General features: G+C 40.7%; 1 protein-coding gene across 1 annotated transcript in view; it reads left to right on the top strand.

The window, feature by feature from the left end:
* The window catches only part of si:ch211-269c21.2 (carbohydrate sulfotransferase 8), a 58,287-nt gene extending 43,048 nt beyond the window's left edge, over window positions 1-15,239 (top strand). Inside the window, exons 3-5 of the mRNA XM_053631181.1 lie at window positions 11,889-11,920; window positions 13,398-13,862; window positions 14,033-15,239. Coding sequence (XP_053487156.1) covers window positions 11,889-11,920; window positions 13,398-13,862; window positions 14,033-14,629 — 1,094 coding nt within the window. The 3' untranslated portion in view covers window positions 14,630-15,239. The remainder of the gene's footprint in view (window positions 1-11,888; window positions 11,921-13,397; window positions 13,863-14,032) is intronic.
* Window positions 15,240-22,162: the final 6,923 nt, after the last annotated feature.

Consider the following 22,162-nt stretch of genomic DNA (forward strand, 5'->3'; position numbering starts at 1 on the left):
TGAGCAGGAGGTTTTTATTTCTGAGCAAGCTGTCAGAAGTTCAAATGAAGACTATATTCATTAACATGGTCTTTGCTAAGGTACAACGGTCCTTAGTAACTTCCTGGTGAGGGTCATTGTGGTTTAAATTAGGTTACTTGTTTGTTTATATCTTGGAAAATAGAACCAACTAAATTCATGAGTGGGTTTAACAAAAACATTTCAAGTGATATCAGGTTGAGGAAATGTCAAATCCAGAATTCATAGATCACACTGTCAGTGTTGGCATTTCCATGTCTGGGATTTTCACCCTAATGTTTTCCAGTGTTTAAATGAGCCTAGTGGTAGGATTCATAGTTATTTTGGTTTATTTTTTAATCCAGTTTAGGCCATGTACACATCATATTTAAGATCTAGATATATCAGATATAGATCAGATATCAGATCAGATCAGATATAGATGCAAATATTTGGAGCACTAAACAGTTATAGATATAACTAGCAGCAGAGCAGCAAGCCTAATAAACTGACATTCTTATTGACTGCCTCAGGGCACAGGAGCAATGCATCTTTTGGGCACTCAGCAAGGTCATTCAATGTTGCAACCAACCTGCTACAGCAGTAAGGAGTCCATCAAAGAAAATGCCTTCAAAGACCCAATGGACTTATTCAAGCTTATACAGCTGAATTACATGCTCTAGCCAAGTCAGGGCTGTTCAGTCCATAAGGCGTCATAGACAGCCTCCTAGGGCGTCACCATATTTAGAGTGCCACCCCACAGAATCCGATTAACAGCACCGAGCCACATTAAACGTTCCTCTATTACCTCAGAAAAGTTTGTTTGGTCAAATTGGTTTGTTGGCGCCCCCTAGTGCCGATGTAAATAAGCAGCAGTATGTGCAAGGCAGTATTAGGTGCAACAGGACACTCATCGAAGGTGGTTCTTAAAATTAATTGTTTAATAATAAACATCCTTCTTATCATTCATCACCATTGGTGTGCCTGTGAAGTGTGATGATGATTTAGTTTTTTTTACGGCATTATGTACGATAATGATCATGGCATAATTTTTATGCTAATGCAGCTGACGTATTGCCGGAAGTAGCAATCAGGATTGTTAGCTGAGATGCAAAATGAAGCGCCAAAAACCATTGGGAGCTCAACCGTGTCACAGGAGCATCTCAGCGGTCTGGCTGTGATTGCCATTAACTATGACGTTGCTTGTCAAATTTCATATGACGACATTATTAATGATTTTGCAGCAAGGAAGGCCAGGAATGTAAAAGGATTGAGGATGAATCTCGCCTAGGGCACCAAATGGGCTAGAACCAGAACTGAGCCAAGTAGTGTCTCTTCAGTACACCATATAAACAGTTTTTAAACTTACTCATAAAGGGCCAATGTGGCTGCAGGTTTTCATTCCATCCAAGCAGTAGCCAACCTAATTCCACTTGTTTAATCAATAGAGTCTTCTTGAGGTGTGGCTTCTATTTGGAATGAAAACCTGCAGCACATACCAACCCACTGGGGATAAGACTTCAGATCCCTGTGCTATATGATCAGGTCACTGAAGGCACACTGGGCAATAAAATCTGGGAGAAATTGCTTCTTGGGTCTGATGATATGACTGCCTAGCAAGAAATGCAGTGCACTCAACGGCCAAGTCTACTTGCAATGCTCTTTTAATTTTGTCCTCCACAATTCGTCAAAGTGGACTTGTTTGTTGAATGATCTGCATCCCTTGCAGTGCACACAACATTTACTTAATACAGCATTGCAGTTCATCTCCATAGCATGGCACAAGAACCATTTCCCCAGTTCAGATAATGGTTAACAAGTACAGCAAAAGAACAGGCATGCTTCGGGAGATTGTGGGTTGCATTTGAATGCATCTTGAGAACACCAGTGCCCTGCTTGTGGGCAAGCGTGTAGAAACTGTTTTGCCAATTGCCATTCTGTAACAGTCCAGACAGCAACAGGAAAGCACTCACAACCATTTCTGGATGCACTGAATGCAGGTCATATGTCTTTCAGAACATTGGCATTCCACTCTTGTTTAACAGCTCTCTGCAGCAATTCTCTTAAACTTAGATACATACAAGATTATTTTTGTACCCGCCACACCACAAGCCATATAATCCTCTTTGGCCACCCTTCATGGACTTACCCACTACACACCATTTGCCCTGCTTTGTCTTCCAAGAGATGCCTAGCTTGCCAAGGTTAACATTCTGTCACATGACCTCCTTTGTTGCTCTGCACTATTTTAAAAATACAGGTACGCCTATTGGCCTGAGTTCATCCTGCAGCTGCTTCCCAAAGGAGATGTCTGCAGTTATTTCTGGCAGGGTCACTAAATGTCTCAGTGACATTGTAGTGCATGTCGTATGGGCTCCACCTGTCAGTTGAGGGCATAACTACTCTCTCATCAGAATCCATCTGTTCTAATAATGTTTGCTTTTTTTCTTGGGATTCTGCATATTACCCATGCTTCTTTCTCCAAATACTCAAAGACTATGGCACCCCATTCACAGGCTCCTTAAAAAAGGAGCAAATCGAGTGTGCTGAAGCCTTTCGTCTGTCAGCTTCCATCATTCTCAGTGTTCACATGTGAGCTGCTGCAGTGGATGTGGTGTTCTGACAGGTTAAGGATGACATTGAGCAACCACAGGTCTTTACTTCTCATGCTCTAAACACTACAGACCAGTGGTATTCTGTGGATTCTGCCCTGCACCTCCAGGGTTGGAGGTTCAAATCCTGCCTCTGCCTGTGTGCGCAGAGTGTGCATGTTTTCTGCATGCTTCCGGAGTTTCATACGGGTCATCCGGTTTCCTTTCCCAGTTCAAAAACATTAGTTGTAGGCTGATTGGCATTTCCAAATTAGTGCATGAATGTGTGTGTGAGATAGTGCCTTGTGATGGGTTGGCACCCCATCCAGTGTGTCTGTTCTCTGAGCTCTCTGGGATAGGATCCAGGCTTCCCACGACCCTGTGTAGGATAAGCGGGATGGAAAATGTATGGAAGGACTCAGATCACCAGAGCTTAAAAACACTTCTAGTAATGTCAGGCTCAGGCCACAATTGACTGAGATGCAATCGTTGGTCAGAACACCTCATTTACCAGTTACACTTGTCCTGTTTGTCCTGTACTTTCTAAGGGCTAGCCCCATCTGTTTCTATTTTCCTCTACAGCCAGGTATATCCCTTGATGAGCTGGAATCTGCATCAGATCCAATCCTGTCCAATCCATTTAGGTCCAGTCATCCAGCACACATCTTGCCAACAAGTCTTGCCACAGGGAAGCAGCAACTCACCAACTGGGTGACTTGTTGGCACTGCATTATAATGGATTTTTATGAATATCTATCAAAGCAATTAATGAGGCACAGCTTATATTTGAACTCTGTAAGATAAAAGTAGCATGGAAAGATTCAACAGAGTGTTAAAGAATGGCATTTCCCCCACTCCCCTGCAGATGATGGCAACAAAAGAATGGGTGGATAGAGCATACAAAGCAAAGCCACCTGCAGTTCAGGTTTCTGACTATGAGTGATTGCTCCTGCTGATATGTCCATGGACAATGGAAGTTTCAGCTCTAGTGGGACAGGGCATACATGGCCTGATACAATTTCAGTAGTCAGTAATGGATGCTTTTGCAGATCATAAGCCTACCTTCCAAAAGCTGTAACCGATTTCTTTTTGTAAAAAGAAGTACGTATTTCATTCGTTCTATGCCATGTTTTATTTTGGACGTTGAGGGCTGTTGCATAGATTTATGAAGTGTTTCATACCTGGTGCATGTAAAACTATTGAAAGTAAAGAAATAGCAGAAATGCAGATTCTTTTTAAACTAATTTTTAACACGTACACAAGCACACACCGAAAATAATATGAGTAAATCGTAATACTCCAAAACCATTCAACAAGTTATTTGAATGACATCATTCACTTAGTACTTCTTTCTGTTGATACACAGGGATAATGGACTCAATTTTCTGCCTGGAATGCTGCTAGTGTCTCCGTCTAGACCTTTTTGGGAAATTTTGTATGGTCCAATGAAACCACCAAGTCCTGTCTGTATACAAATCTGGGTGCACATGACCTGACTGATAAAACAGAACAGACATACACATAGAGCATGAGCCAAGAAACAGGTGTATGCTCCTCATTGAACATATTATTGTAGTTATAGTCTGTGCTATAGTAAAGTTCGTCACTAATGTTTATCTTTGGGTTCTAACTAATTTATCATGTCCCGGCATTAACATGCTGCATCTTAATCATCATAATCATGTTTGCTTTTCTTAGAAATAATTATAATGCTATGAGGTGTCCATCATAGCATCATCAACTCTCTGCGCTTTAGAGAGTTAGAAAACTTCGAGATAAGGAAAGAGATGCATACTAATAAAGTTAATGAAGAGTTAGAGAGCATGCAGGCTCGTCGTGGGTGTGTAGGGGGCAGAGACAGAAGCACACTGATGAGATAACATGCACTTTCTGACTTTCAGCACAGCAGCACACAACAGACGGCGGTGGCATCAGGGGGTCTGCTAACACAACAGGAGTAAACAAGTGAAGTGCCTCACAATAAATGAGGAGACAGACTCTAAATAAAAGACCAGACTGCTGCAGACGTTCACACTCCCAAAGTGTACTTGAAAGGATTTTTTTTGGGGGGAGGGGGGTGGATTAAGGGTGTGGGTAGGTGTTATTCTCCTGTATTTTGAATTGTGTTGTAAATAGACTAGGGTCTGGTAGGAGGTGGAAAAAAAGCACCAAGGCAGCTTTCTATCCATCCATCTTTGTGTTCATCCATTCAGCAGTCCAATTCATCCATCTACGTTACACAAAAACCTTTTGTCACTATCTATCTACTTTTCTTTTCATTGCTGGCTTTGGTGTCTGGAGATGTTTACTTTTCTTCAGTTTTCCGTCTGCCAGATATAAATATTGATGTAGCATGGCTGAGAACAAATAAAGTCAGAGAGAACGCAGGGACACTGGAACTTGTATGGTAGATGCTCCACATAAACGGATTAATTTCAAGAGAGTTTGGTGAGGGAACGACTGTTTATAGCTGCACTCTACAGCTTTATAGCTGTAACTACATAATATGCTGAGCTTATTAAATGCATTAAAACAGACTGTGGAAAATAAGCAAATACTTGTTTTATGTAGCCATAGTCTGTGTTGTATCATGATAATGTCTCTGGTGATGAAGTGTCTCATTTGTACCCTCGACAAAAGGGAAGAAAGAGGTTTAACTTTAAGACGCTGTTTTTTCTGGTTAGTGTCTTAATGTTTTTGGGTTTTTTTAAGTGAGGTGGCTGTGTGTTGTGCTAGCATTAGAGCTACCGTTTTTTGTGGTGTGCTGTACTGTATTTTCACAGTGTAGTCACTGTTTCCACATCTATGTATTCCTGATTCTGGAACGATCCGTTCAAGCTAATTAATATGCTCAGAAAAATAGTTCCTAAAATGGTTCACATGTGCAGTGCAGCAGGTGGCGGGGTCTGAAAAAAGAATATTATGCACCAGAGAATGAAGTCACTGTACAGTGCTGAGAGTTATACTGTATGAACCGACTGTGTTGTATTTAAACAAACATTGAATAAAAGTTTTCTTTTGTGAAAATTAATAGGAAGTAGAGTTTTTTTCTTTCAGTTGTGCTCCAGGCTCCCCTGCGACCCTGTGTAGGATAAGTGGTATGGAAAATGGATGGATGGATGGAAGTTGCTTTTCCCAGGATCCCAGAATAGTGATTTATCCACCCCTGCAGACATCATGATATACAAAAGTCAGGATATTTTGATGATGGGATTAAAATCTAAAGAGGAGGTGGAACTAACAGCTAACACCAGAGCAGAAACTATTCTATACCTGGAACATAGTTACAATAAGGGGATGTTAACAAGGGAATATACTTGCGTCCTTTATTAAAATTGTCATTTTAATATTTTAGTTATTTAATATTTGAATTTATATATTATATTTCTAAAATGTAGAAACATTCTAGCTTATTTTTCAATATACAGTTGCTGGAATTATTGCGATAACACAGATTGTGAATATTTCCTACAGCCTCCTTTTTTAGAGCTACCTGACACACGCACACGCACGCACACACACACACACACCATGGAGCAACACTTTCGGAAACACATTCTTGGATTCAGGGACATGGATATCAGCCCCCATACTGACACACACACACCGCTGAGTCTGAGACACTGAAACTGGCAGTCGGCGCTAAGATTAGGCTCAGGCTTCGCAGGAGCCGTCGCAGTATGGTGTGTGTGAAATAATCCATGACACCATCTGCTTTGCTTCAGTAATTATGAGTGCAATTAGCCACCGATACCACATATGACCTTATATTGATTTAACATTTCAAGGTTCATTTAATCTTGATCATGTGCATGAACTGGATAATGTTTTGTCTAATGTTATTACTCACTAAATAAAGTCGTCTTGTTTTGGTGAGCGCTTGATTCTTCCCATGTCAGGACTAGAATGTAAATCAGCTGTGCCACAATGACAGGTTCTTTTTACTCATGAATACGCCTGTGTCTGTGCCCTACTTTGGCTTACACACACCTGTCAGCTTAGGCATTGATAGATGATTACAGCTAAAATTAACCACAGTATTGTTTTTAGGAGCCTGTGGCTTGATGTGTGATGTGTTCCTGTCCTTTCGCACCTCTACAATGTGAATATTGACTGCCAAAATGCCATAAATGAATATGAGTTAAACATACACTGACTGTCCTGGTCTTTTTTTGTTTTGTTTTGTTTTTTGATCTTCAGCTACCCATCAGATTCCTGTTCCTGGCTGACAGGAGTGGAACCCGATGTGTTCTTCTGCTGTTGTAGGTCATCCACCTCAATGTTTGACATGTAGTGCATTCTGAGATGCTTTTCTGCTCACCACAGTTTGCAAAGAGTGATTATTTGAGTTATCATAGACTTCCTGTCAGCTCAAACCAGTCTAGCAAGTGTTTCCACCTGCAGACCTGCTGCTCGCTGGATGTTTTTTTGTTTTTCGCACTATTCTGTGTAAACTGACTGTTGTGCATGAAACCACAGGAGTTCTTGAAATATTCAGACTAGCCCATCTGGCACCAACAAGCATGTCACAGTCAAAATCACAGAGGTCATAGGCTTTCCCCATTTTGATGTTTAATTAATTGAAGCTTGACCTATATCTGTATGGTTTTGTGCATTGCACTGCTGCCACATGATTGGCTGATTGGATAACTGCATGAATGTGCAGGTATACGGGTGTTGCTGTTAAACTGGATGATGAGTGTTTGTACAATGCAATGTTTCTCTATAACATGGCATGCTGGATTTGTGTCTTATATTTCTCCCTTAAAAGAAAATATGAGAATATGGTGAGGGAACAATTGTTTATAGCTGTTATAATGTAAGTAATAAAAACTGTGTCGTTCTTGAATTTTTTTAAAAAATGTACTGTGGTGTAAGAGGAATAAAACACTTCAGCATGTGCTTTCTTCGGAAAACATTTCAACGTCAGTGTGGGAACAGTAACTCTGCTTCACATCTGGCCACATCACACCACCCCGTCTTTGATTATTTGCCTATAACATGACGCCACCAAATGTTTTATTCCTTACATAGCATAAATTAAGGACATACTATATATTATTATTTCAGATTCACCTCTAGTGAAACTATGGCAGAGACCATTACCAGGGCACAGGTTCTTCCACAGGACTCAGTTGTTCCATACAAGACTTTTAGTTATCCTGGAGGCTATAAGGCGAGTTGAATCAGAGCGCTGTGTGCAGTACTCCATCTTTGCCAGCGCCCACTGTGCTGGCGTGCTGCTCTCCAGCTCCGAGTCGTGTCGTTTATTCTGCCTGTCTGTGCCATGACTCTGATCTAATAGATCTGAGAGATGTGCCAGGACCTGTAGGGAGGAGAGCTCGCTGACGACATTTCGCCGTTTAACACAGATCGTCTGTACTTTTCCTCTCTGCTTCCATTTTCCTCTACTTATCCCACATTGCTTGTACATGATCGTTTAGTGTAGAAGAACATTTCACAGTGCTATTGTCAGGTCACTAAACACAACCCTATTTATTTCTCTTACTTTCATAAAGTAATTGCACAACAGATATGATTCAAGCTTCAGTTGCTGGTAGCGGTCATTAGATACTGACTGGTGCAGCTGTGTTGGTATATTGCATCACTTTGGCACATTGAGTCAACAGCACTTACACAGCTTTCTTCTTTCTTTATGAGCCTAAAGCTGAGCTCCATGTGGGAACAAATATTATGCTGAAACCTGGGCACATCAGCAGGGTTCCACATCTATGAATAAAAGTGTGGAGACATAATGAATATGTAGTGGAATCTGTTTGAAATTCAAAATCTCTTTCCTTTATGAACAACGATAGTTTGTCCTAGAGACTGTTTCATGCAGGTGCATTTATAATTATTTAGGAGCATAAATACACAGATCAGCCACAACATTAAAACCACCTGCCTAATATTGTGTATGTCCTGCTTGTGCCACCAAAACAGCTCTGACCTGTCGAGACATGGACTCCACAAGACCTCTGAAGGTGTGCTGTGGTATCTGGGACCAAGACGTTTGCAGCAGATCCTTAAAATCCTTTAAGTTGTGAGGTGGGGCCTCCATGGATCGGACTTTTTTGTCCAGCACATCCCACAGATGCTAGATCAGATTGAGATCTGGGTAATTTGTAGGACCAGTCAACTCTTTGTCATGTTCCTCAAACCATTCCCGAACAATTTTTGAAGTGTGGCAGGGAGCACTATCCTGCTGAAAGAGGCCACTGCCATTACAGAATTCTGTTGCCGTGAAGGGGTGTACTTGGTCTGCAACAATGTTTAGGTAGGTGGTATGTGTCAAAGTAACATCCACATGAATGAGAGGACTCAAGGTTTCCCAGCAGATCATTTCCCAGAGCACCACACTTCCTCCACCAGCTTGATGATAATGAGTCTTTTTTGGTCACATATACATTACAGCACAGTGAAATTCTTTTTTCTTCACATACCTCAGCATGTTAAGAGGTTGGGGTCAGAGCGCAGGGTCAACCATGATACGGCGCCCCTGGAGCAGAGAGGGTTAAGGGCCTTGCTCGAGGGCCCAACAGTGGCAGAACCCCCGACCTTCCGATCAGTAACCCAGAGCCTTAACAGTCAAGCCACCACTACCACCTCCCCCCAACCCCCACTCCTTGCCTACTTTTCTTAGTGCATCCTGGTGCCATCGCTTCCCCAGGTAAACGATGCACATGCACCAGGCCGTCCACATGATGTAAAAAAAAATGTGATTCCTCAGACAAGGCCACCATTTTCCATTGCTCCACTGTCCAGTTCTGATGCTTCCATGCCCATTTGTAGGCATTTTCAGCAGTGGACAGGAGTCAGCATGGGCACTCGCAGCCCCATAAACAACACACTGTGATGCACTGTGTTTTCTGACACCTTTCTATCATAACCAGCATTAACCTTTTCAGCAATTTGTGCTACAGTAGCTCTTCTGTGTGACTGGACCAGACAGGCTAGCCATCACTGCCCATGAGCATCAGTGAGTCATGGGCACCTATGACCCTGTCACAGGTTCACCAGGTGTCCTTCCTTTGACCACTTTTGATAGGTACTAACCACTGCATACTGGGAACACCCCACAAGACCTGCTGCTTTGGAGATGTTCTGACCCAGTTGTCTAGGCATCACAATTTGGCCCTTGTCAAAGTTGCTCAGATCCTTATGCTTGCCCATTTTTTTGTCTTCCAACAGATCAACTGACTGTTCACTTGCTGCCTAATATATCCCACCCCTTGACAGGTGCCATTGTAACAAATAATCAATTCACCTGTCAGTTGATTTTAATGTTATGGCTGATCGGTGTAATCTGATTAGGAAAAGCATGCGCTTGTATTTGAAGCAGGATAAACTGACACATATACTAAATATTGACAATTGTTACTATTTTATGGATTATTTGCTTACATTATTGATGGTGACTAATCTTAATCTACTCATCATTTATCTTCATTTTACGATGCTTTTGGGAAACCCGGCTCTGATCAACTCGATCTGTGCCTTAGACCCGAATGGCAGTGGCACCATCATGATTTAGACTTACAATATCCTAAAGATAGTGGCTGGATTTAATGGGCACTTAGAGTTTTGTAAAGAAGAACTCTGTGTTAAGCTCTTTTTTGGTAAAAATATTAACAGTCAGTGAAGGATATTCTCACCAACAGTGACCGCTACACTGAGCACAGGCTATCAACTGATCAGTGAAGATTGGAACATTTTCTCTCCACTCGTCAACTGCCCAGTTACTCTGAGCCTGTGCTCACTGTAGCCTCAGATTCCAGGTTTTGGGAGACAGGACAGGAACCTGATGTAGTCGTCTGCTTTTGTAGCCCATCCGCCTCAGGGTTTGATGTGTTGAGTGTTTTGAGATGCTTTTCTGCTCACCACAGTTGTAAAGAGGGATTATTTGAGTTGCTGTAACCTTCATGTCAGTTTGAATCAGTCTGGCCATCTCCTCTCACCTTTCTCATCAACAAAGCATTTCCCACAGAACTACCACTCACTGGATGTTTTTTGTTTCTTGCACCATTCTGTGTAAATTCCAGAGACTGTTGTGCATGAAAAACTAATTGAAATACTCTTTTGCTCATCTGACACCAACATCCTATGCCACAGTCAAAGTATCTGGGATTTTTCACCCATTCTGATGTTTGATGTGAACATTAACTGAAGCTGTTGACCTGTATCTGCATTATTTTATGAATTTGCATGAACGAGCAGATGTTATTAAAGTGGCCATTGAGTGCATGTCTCTCCTTTTTTTATATGTTAGGTAAAACAGGACATTGTACACATAAAAGTCTTTTGATACCTAATAAACCAGTTAGATCAGAAGCAGTCTGAAGGTAATCAGATCAGTAATTAAATCATTGAAAAGGTTACATTACTAATTATTTACCAGCTCCTATTTCCTCAGTAGTCCATTCAACATGGTGAATATGTACCTTTATAATACAGGAAAGACATATGATAGTAAGAGAGATAAAGAGAGTGTGAGAGACAGAAAGGAGAGATTACATTTCCAGCCCACTACAGGTCTGGTGTCATGTCATTCAGACACCTCGTCCAAACTCGTGCCTGTCTGAGTGTGACTCATGTCCTGGTCTAATCTCTGCTTCATGCTGGAGAGACAGGCACTGCTGCTAGTGAAGAGCAGCTGGGGAGAAGCCTCAGCTGTAAATAATTTGCAAACTCGGCACTAGTGAGATATCACAATTTTAGACACACTTGCAGAACCTTAAAGCAGTAGAGATGATTTTTTAAAAATCCCTTATTGCCTCTAACTAATAGGTACATCATTCTCATAGGGCTTGCTTTGCTATTATTTATAGTGAATGATACTGACTGGGGCAGGGATTTTTTTTTTTTTTTTTTAGGTTTTCATTTATTTATTTATTTATTTTGATATTTTTTTGCTTAAGATAACTTCTTATTATCTTGCACACACCTATGTTTTGCATATAGTAACCTTGGTGTTAATGATGTTCCTGACGCTGCTGGGTTGCCATCTGGATGCTGCAATGAGCAGTGGCATAAACATTAGTGCCGGCTGTGGGAGTCAGCCTCCCTCTGCCTCTCTCCTCTGTACACTGCTTTGTTCCATCTACTTACCCTTTTACTTCACTGTATTTCTAGGACTTGATGAAAAGCAAATGTGTGAGAAAGAGAGAGAGAGAGAGAGATTTAGTATTCTTTAAGAGCAGCGGGTTCAGATGCACCTCTCTGCTTTAAGCTGGAGTGTTTTAGTCACTGTGAGAAAAGATACTAAATTAAAAACATTGCTCTGTTTCTCTTCTTGTGTAGGTGGAAAGCTTATATTCCCACAACAGCGGCCGGTGAGTAAATTATGTTCACATTTTCTGCACATTAGAATAAAATTTCAGGTACTAATCCCACCATCTCAGTTAAAAGTGTTCGGTTTCCCCTAATTTAACTACCAGACCTAAAAATTGCACAAGAGTGCCACACTGTGGTTGTGCTTGAACAAATATAAATGTCAGTCAGTGGGTGACAAATTAAAGGAAAAATAAACGTCGGTTCTTTTATGCTGCTGAGGGCATTTATTTATTTCTCTAGCCTGCTTTGGCTCCACTTGTCCGATAGAAGGGAGTTTCACTGCAATTCCACCTCGCCATATCTCAGTATTTCAACTTAGATTTCCCTTTGGGAAATGTGTTCAAAATCAGCTTTATGAAAATATCATAAAATGACTGTACTATGATTTTGAAATCATACATAGCAAAAGTGCTAAATTAATAAATTAATCATTCCATTTAATAGCAGTCATTTGCAGCAGTGAGAAAATGAGAATTAAAAAAGAAAGTGATACTTGTCAAAGATTTACATTTAAGCAGAAAAAGGGGCTATACATCCATCCATCCATCCATCCATCCATTTTCTATACTGCTTATCGTACTGGGTCATGGGGAGCCTGGAGTCTATCCCAGGGAGCATTGGGCGCAAGGTGGGGTACACCCTGGACGGGGTGCCAATACATCGCATGGCACAATCACATACACATGCTACGGACACTTTGGACATGCCAATTAGACTACCATGCATGTGTTTGGACTGGGGAGGGGAGGGGAGGCGGAATGCCTGGAAGAAACCCCTGCAGCATGGGGAGAACATGCAGGCTCTGCAGGGTAGCGGTGGGAATCGAACCCCCAACCACTAAGTCACCGTGCGCCCAAGGGTCTATACAATCAATCATATTTCAATTGTTAATTGGTTTTGGCTTCCCCAATTAATGATACATAATTAACTCATATTCATGAGCTTATATAGAGGTAACAAATTGGCTTAGATACATTAGAGACATTAGATAGCAGGTTTTACTGATTGTGGTGCATTAAGCCATGAGCTCCCCATTCATGTGTAATCATTTTAACATTAATTCATTCATACATCATTAAATGTGCAGGTTTCTGCTGAATTAAAGTAATACAAACTATTACATTCTAAAATGCTTGAGTAAGTTATAAATAATCATGTTTTCTATATTGAGCAAAATAATCCTGATTATCATTTTAGCTGTGAACATAACGGCCTGTTTGCTATACAGATATGTACAGATATAATAACGAGACTTTTTAGACTTCAAAAGTGTGGTACATCGGTCTGTAAAATTTCTGTTCATCTGTTAAATGTTTTGTTTTCTCCACTCCACCCTTTAAATCTGAAATCAAGATCATTATAATAAGGAATTATTAAACAAGTGATTGTTCATTAAACAAGTGACTGCTCTATTACTCATTCTGTATTCTGCTACTATAAAGCTTATCTATAATTAAATCTTCATTTTCTTTGCAGGACCAGTGCCCTTATTGTCTAGACAATAACACACACACCTCTAGTCCAAAAGGTCGAAAAAAGCTCAGTCGTGTTCGCCCAGTAAAACTCTGGACTCAGCGCTCTCCTGTCGCTCACCCCAAAGGCATTGCACCTCAAATCACCAAGAACTATCGCAAGCTCCTTCTGAAGAACTCAGCCCTGCTTCTGCAGCTCAACAGCACTCCTGCTGGCCAGGCTTCCAATCACATCCAAAGGTTGACCCAAATACAGCAGTCCCGCCGCAAGCTGATGAGAGACGTGTGTGCCAAATACAGAAGCCTCACGAGGACCATAAGCCGCAGGCAGGTGTCCCGCATCTATGTAGAGGACACACACAAGCTCCTGTACTGCGAGGTGCCCAAGGCAGGCTGCTCAAACTGGAAGCGTGTACTGATGGTCCTGCAGGGCCAGGCGTCCTCCACAAGGGAGCTCCGACACGAACAGGTGCATTATGGGAAAAACCTAAAGCAACATTCACGAATTCTAGTTTAGTTTTCATTCATGTAAAGTTCTATTAAAGTGTTAAACTGGGACTGCTCTGTATGTCAATGATTGTAATGTATTTCATCTTTTTACTGTCTTTGCTGTTTATTTCCTCCTCGTTCTTTGAACAGGTGCATTATGCAAACCACTTAAAGCGACTGGACTCCTTCGATCACAAACAGATTGCCCATCGCCTGAATACCTACACTAAAGTACTCTTCCTGAGGGAGCCCTTCGAGAGGCTTGTCTCAGCTTTTCGGGACAAGTTTGAGAGCCCAAACTCATACTATCACCCAGTGTTTGGGAAGCCCATCATCGCCAAGTACCGCGCTAACGCGTCGAGGTCAGCCCTGCTTACTGGAGAGGGTGTGACCTTCAAAGAGTTCATCCAGTACCTGCTCGATGTTCGGCGTCCTGTGGGGATGGATATCCACTGGGAGCGCGTGGTGCAGCTGTGTAGCCCCTGCCTCATAAACTACGACTTCATTGGCAAGTTTGAGACAATTGAAGAGGAAGCCAATTTCCTCCTCAGGCATATCGGAGCGCCTGCTAACCTGACTTTCCCCAGCTTTAAAGACAGGAACCCGAATGCAGCCAGGACATCCTCACGCATTACACAGGAGTATTTTTCTCAGCTGAGTTTAAACCAGAGGCAGAAAACCTATGACTTTTTCTATATGGATTATCTAATGTTCAACTATTCCAAGCCATTCTCAGATTTACACTGAGGAGTTTGGGAATGTATAGACTGAGAACGTTTCAATTGTTGGTCTATTGTTTGTGTTGTACTTCCTTCTAATTATTCATTATTTTCTTTATTTAATTTCTCTTTTTAATGTAATTCATCTGTTTATTTATTCTGGTTTAGGCCAACTGGTTTGTGCAAGCCTACACTACTCTGTCAGATCTCATAAACATGGACATTATCACTCAATTTGCACTCACTTTCAGTAACCACTTCATCCTGATCAGGGTCGCAGTGGATCCAGAACCAATCCCGGGAACACTCGGTACGAGGCAGGAAATACACCCTGGATGGAATGTTAAACCATCTCAGGGCCAAAACAGGGATATTATGAAGGAATAAAACATGATGTGGTGTGCTGTTATAGGAAAACAATTTATGACTAGGTAGTGTGATGTGGCACAGTGCAATCTTTTTTTTTAACAGCACATCCCAAAGTGTTTATTCCTCTTATACCACAATATGTGCAATGTCTGTGTAACAGAATAGTTTCTGTAATCATTTACATGATAACAGCTATGAACAGTTTTACCTCACCTAGCCTCTCTTTTTCGCTCTCTTGAAGCTAATAAGAAACAAAAAATTTCAGCTTAAAGTATAACTAAAAATCACTAAGCAAAAAGCCCTCTGTCCTGAAGACTTTCCCATGATGGAAAATTAATTCGAACAGCTCTAGCTCAGAGCACTCACACTGACTGAAATCTTCTTTCATAAATGTTAAATAAACATCTCCTTACAGAAAGGAGAGACATTTATATAATTTTATATATATTTATTTTTATTTGTTTGTTTGTTTGTTTGTTTATTATTAGTAGGCTTCTGCTATGTAATGATTTAATCATCTCCACACGATATTACACTCCCACAATATCCAGTGACGTTTACTGCAATTCTATTATATTACCAGACCTGCCAACCTTTACACATCTTGCTGAGAAGCTTTTAACATTGGGGAACTTGTACCAGTTATCACTTAAAAATATGCCAAAAGAGCAGTCTATTTTCTCCACAATAAAACAGCAGATGAACCATTGGACATCCATCCATTTTCTGTACTGCTTACACAGGGTCACAGGGAGCCTGGAGCCTATCCCATGCAGGGAACTTGGGGCACAGGGCAGGGGACACCCTGGACGGGGTGCCAGTGCATCACAGGGCACAATCACATACACACTGACACACTACAGACAATTTAGAGATGCCATTCAGACTACTGGGGGAGGAAACCGGAGTACCCGGTAACCCTAAACCACGGGGAGAACATGCAAACTCCACACACACAGGGTGGAGATGGGATTGCGAGACAAACATTTAACCACTAATCCACCGTGCCCTTTAGCCCTTTTACATGTGAACCTGAAATGATTTGTGCAGACATATTGTACTCAATATTAACCAACACCGCCATCTCCCTAACTCACACGCACTGTACGAGGCTTAAAGGTACGTGGAGAATGTTTGGAGTTAATTAATGGGAGATCAACTCAACTGGGTGGTGTGATGAATAAAATCTATCCATGTTAGCTAACATTATGTCTAACATTATTAGACAACTATATCGTTAACATCAGTTAACTTTATTTATTAGGGATGGCACTACAAATACTATACTTAAAATGCTCAAAAACAGCGCAAGAAAAAAAGGACAACATTTTTTAATTGAGATTCAGTAGAACTGCAACAAAGAGTCAAATCTATCACTCGGTAATGGTTATGATCAAGTACAGAATTTACAAGTAAATTCTGGTTTATGTAAATTCTATTTTTATGTCACAGACAGTCGTAAAAAGCATTTCACTGCACATCGTACTGTGTATGGTTGTGCGAGTGACCAATATAATTTGAATATAATCATTAGAAAGTGATTAAATACGCTTTGTTTTGCTCTCATGCGTGGTCAGAACTCAGACACTTTCAAACACTGAGCAGCGGAAGATCAACAGTGAAAATGTCAGCTATGTGGACATTAAACAACCAATTTTTAAAAGGAGTATATCAATAATGTTTAACTGTTGTTTTTTTGTTTGTTTTGTTTTTTACTGTTTACTGCAGAATCTCCTCAAAATCCACCATCCAGCTGAGGTTTCACAGCTGTCCCTACTCTCCTTAAACATGGAAATGCTTATTTTCCTGACTTTTATAGACCGTTTGGACGAATAAATTGTTTATTATTGTTTATTATAAAAGTCCCTGTGAATTAGATGTTACTATGGAAACGTATTAGAAGGCATACATTAACATGAACTTGTGATTTGAATTACAGTCAGAGCTTCTGTTACAGAAGATTAACCAACACCTTCTGACCAATCAGAATTGAGAGTTCAACAGTGCTGTGGTAGAGTTAAGGATTAATCTATACAAATTTTAGGATCTAAATGAAGCACAAATTATTTATTCATTGTTATGGATCAGGTTTACACTATAGTCCAATACAGTGCAGAACTCATTCATTGTGTCTTTAAGAACTGCCTTTCCACATTAATCTGATTATTTGTTCTAAAATGGTCACCCATGTTACCTTTCATTTGTTGTGTTGAATGTTCCTCACTTTGCACAGTTTTTGTGTCATGATGCCACCAGTAGCTTAAAAACACTCTGTCATTGGGCCATTGATGAATGATGATGTTTGAAGTCTACGATGTGGATGTCTGATGTGATGTGGTGTTCTGTACAGCCCATAAAACACAGTGTAGCATGCCTTTAGCCTTACAGCATACTGCCGGTCAGCACATATCTTCATTTTTACTTGTTGGGAATGTTTGAGTTTAAAGGAAAACATATAATAATGTATAAAAAAAAAAAAAAAAAAGTATGTACCTCACAAAATAATGACATCGTCTTAATTTTAAGTCGAATGTATAATGTCTATGTGCCATTGCCTTTTTTTACTGTTGATGATAATGTATTCAGATTAGATTATTTAAGTAATTTGGGGAGATGTATTACCAAATTTTAACCAAATAAACTGGTTTTAAGGTGATGTAATACAACAGATTTGTTTATAGATGGTTTGATTCATGGTTCTTAAATGGCATGTACAGTGGAACTGCATTGTACATGTTCAATATTCAATTATTTTTTATTGTTATCTTATTTATGGCTTGTAATCAATTGAACTCCTTAAACTATGAGAGTAATATGCTTTAAGATCAATTGCATAATATGATTCCAGCATAAAACTGTATGTTTTAATAATTTAGAAAGCCTTATTTGTAAAGTTATTGTTGTTACTCTACATCACCAGTGATCTGCTTCACTCCCTCCCCCTCTCGTGCTACAGTAAGCCTGTCCCCTCTCCCTTCGCCTGGGGCATTCAGGGCACTTTCACTCCACACCACTCTCATTACCCCTCCCTCCCTCTCTCTCTCTCTCCCTCTCCCTCTCTCTATCTCTCTCTGAGGGACAGCCTTGGGCTCTGACATCTCAGATTGCGGCACTCAAAGGGCACATCAAATCAGCTGCTATTTGTCATCAAGGTTACAGAACAAAGAAATGTACAACTGTTCTGTTTCTTAGAATAACACAAAACAGATGTGACTCTCTGTCTGCCTGGTGTTTGTACTATCCCAATTCCAAAAAAGTTGGGACACTGTGTAAAATGTAAATAAAAACAGAATTCAATGATTTGCAAATCTCATCAACCCATATGTTATTCACAATAGAACATAGAAAACATATCAAATGTTTAAACTGAGGAAATGTACCATTTTAAGGAAAAAATAAGGTAATTTTGAATTTAAGGTCTCAAAAAAGTTGGGACGGGGCAACAAAAGACTGGAAAAGTAAGTGTTACTAAAAAGAAACAGCTGGAGGAACATTTTGCAACTAATTAGGTTAATTGGCAACAGGTCAGTAACATGATTAGGCAGAGTCTCTCTGAAGTGAAGGTAGTATGGAATCTGGATAGAAGCATATTTTGCTCTAAAACCTGTATATACCTTTCAGCATTGATGGTGCCTTTCCAGATGTGCAAGCTGCCCATTCCATAGTCACTAATGCACCCACATACCATCAGAGATGCAGGCTTTTGAACCAAGCGCTGATAAAAGCCGGATGGTCCCTCTCCTCTTTAGTTTAGAGGACACAGTGTCCATGGTTTCCAAAAAGAATTTCAAAGTTCGATTCGTCTGACCACAGAACAGTTTTCCACTTTGCCTCAGTCCATTTTAAATGAGCTTTGGCCCAGAGAAGGCGGTGGGGTTTCTGGATCATGTTCACATTTGGCTTCTTCTTTGCATGACAGAGCTTTAACCAGCATTTGTGGATGGCCCGGCAAACCGTGTTCACAGACAGTGAGTTCTGGAGGTGTTTCTGAGCCCATGCAGTGATTTCCATTACAGAATCATGCCTGTTTTAATGCAGTGCCACCTGAGGGCCCGAAGATTATTGGCATGCAATATTGATTTTTACCCTTGTCCCTTGCGCACAGAGATTTCTCCAGATTCTCAGAATCATTTCATGATATTATATACTGTAGATGATGAGAGTCATAGTCTTCGCAATTTTATATTGAGTAACATTATTCTGAATTTATTCCACAATTTGTAGACATTTTTTCACAGATTGGTGAACATCTGCCCATCTTCACGTCTGAAAGATTCTGCGTCTCTAAGACACTCTTTTTATACGCAATCATGTTACTGACCTGTTGTCAATTAACCTAATTATTTGCAAAATGTCCCTCCAGCTGTTTCTTTTAGTAACACTTACTTTTCCAGCCTTTTGTTGTCCCTGTCCCAACTTTTTTGAGACGTGTTGCTGCCATCAAACTTCACATTACCTTATTTTTCCCCTTAAAATGGTACATTTACTCAGTTTAAACATTTGACATGTTTTCTATGTTCTATTGTGAATAAAATAGGGTTTATTAGATTTACAAATCATTGCATTTTGATTTTATTTACATTTTACACAGCATCCCAATTTTTTTTTTGGAATTGGGGTTGTAGTAAAACACCACAAACAACCCAGTGGGTCATTAATCTACCTGAAAAATCCCACAACAAACCTCAGACTGGTGAATAAGCAGGGTAGGATTCTGATGATGTGACCCAACTGTACAGAGACCTGGAAAGGAACAGTAATGTGGAGAGACAGGACATTAATGAAGAATAACAGTAGCTAAGAATCTATCATCTGTGTACATTCTATTTAATAGAAATTAAAGACACTGACCAACCACTTTATTAGGAACACCTGTACACCTACTCAATCATGAAATTAACCAATCAGGCAATCATGTGGCAGCAGTGCAGTGCACAGTCATGCAGATACAGGTTAATGTTAACCATCCATCCATCTTTACCATTTATCCTTCCTTCAGGGTCAAAGGGAAACCTGGAGCCTATCCCAGGGAGCATCAGGTACCCATTCATACACTACGGACACTTTGGACATGCCAATCGGCCTACCACACGTCTTTGGACTGGGGGAGGAAACCCCACAGCACGGGGAGAACATGCATCCTCACACACATGGCGGGAATCGAACCCCCGACCCTGGAGGGGTGGGAGGTGACTTTAACTCAAGTCAAATTAATTAGCATATTATCATCAAAGCTGCAATTAGAAATCACTGTAAAGTGGAAGCAGAATTTTTAACACGTGATTTTATAAAATATTATATTTCACTATGTTCTCCATTCACGCGCGTGTATACTGCCAGGATCACTCTGGCCAGGCAGTGGTACTTCCGGAACAGGTGCAGATTCACGTGAGTTGGCGATACAAATGATATCTAGATGTGCAATACTGATAACATCCAGCAGATGGCCCCTCTGTGGCGCGAAGGTGTCGGAGGGCGCTTTTTAAAAAAAGTGATCATCAATATGATACCAAACAGACAATATTTTCTTTGTAAATTGGATAAATTTCGTTCCTGAATTCGTACTTTAAATCAAAACGCAATCATTTACGTATATGTTAATAAAATAATGACACGAATTCATATTACTTATGTTACATGTTCGCAGCTAACCAATATTTAGGCTACAACATGTTTTAAATGCACATCTACTTATTTAAGCTGCAAGCTTTATTTTTAAAAAAAATGTGATAATGTGTATGTGGAGCATGCAACCTAGTTTTCATACAGGTTTACGAAGATCTCTTAAAACAGTTATGCTGTTCCAAATTCTCAGCGCGAGAGATGCTGGGTTTTTTTTTCTCCAGGCAATTTCCATGAACTTGAATGGAAGCTGCAACATGGGGCGATAGATAGTGTTATATCCACACAGAGGCTATGTTACTGGGATGCACATCATTTGGATAACCCGTTTATTCCCATCTCTTTTTCACATCCCCCGTAAATGAAGGAAATTAAGTGCGGGCGCTCGAGGCGACATCCTAAGCTATTTAAATCTTTAAATTTACATCTTCCTCCTGCCTGAAGTAATTGAACTAACTCCGGGCTTGCTGCTTTAATTGAGCAAAAATATCTTGTCTTCCTGCTGCTTTGCTCTGACGAGGGAAACTAATTTCAGCCAACGGCGAGGGGAAAAAAGAATCAGTTGGCAATATCGTTTAGTCCAAATAATTTGAAACATAGCCTAATTTTGAATGCAAACGCAAAGGGTTGCGTTTGCTGTATGTGGAGTGGGAATCTATAAGCTTAAAAACACATGCATGGGGGACCTTTGGTCCAAGTGAGCTCCAAATGGAAATGGAAATCATTTGGGGTAATCTTTCCTGCAAAACTATCCCATGCATTATCGCACTGAGACATTTCACTACACAGTTCTACACAAATCAATTAACCAGCAACGTCACGTGACCTAGACAAGCGATGTTGTAGGCTACAAGATATTTTTCTATAATGTTGATGTCATAAGTACACATTCCTTTATATGGAAATACTTTCTTCTTTTTTTTCTTCTGTTATGGCAATTGTGAACTGCTGGGGTGGCAGCTACGGTGGCGCAGTGTGTATTGTTATCTTACAGCTCCAGGGTTTTTTATTCGTTCCTGAGCTTAGGTTACTGTCTGTGTGAAGGTTTGCGTGATCTCCCCGGGTTTCCGGTTCTCCGGTTTCCGCCCACAAGGTTGATTAGCGACATTAAACTGCCCTTAATCTGAGTGAGTGTGTGCATGGTGCCCATGTGAATACATCCAGAGGATGTACAGTGGGCACGAGGTGGGAACACACACCCAGGACTCCTGCCTCGCGCCCAGTGTTCCCGGGATAGGCTGAGGATACACCCAGACCCTGACCAGGAGAAATATACAAGCGTATATGATGCTTAAAGCGAAATGTGTTGGTTGTAGGTTTATAGGAGGTATCATTGTCTTTATCGCCTGACATTGATACGATAAAGAAAGCAGGACATCCCTATTATAACATCCCCCACCCCCACCAATCCGCCTTTATTCATTTTATCTGGCCAAACATTTCAGATATTGTTATCTGCTGACTTTGGGATTCATTTTGTAACGCATAAACAGGCTATGTTGTGGTCACTGGTAGGCGCCACTTATCCACTCTGGAGGAAATCGTTAACACGAGGGTTAAACAGTTGAGT

This window comes from Ictalurus furcatus, chromosome 8, assembly GCF_023375685.1.
Source record: "Ictalurus furcatus strain D&B chromosome 8, Billie_1.0, whole genome shotgun sequence".
NCBI lineage: Eukaryota > Metazoa > Chordata > Actinopteri > Siluriformes > Ictaluridae > Ictalurus > Ictalurus furcatus.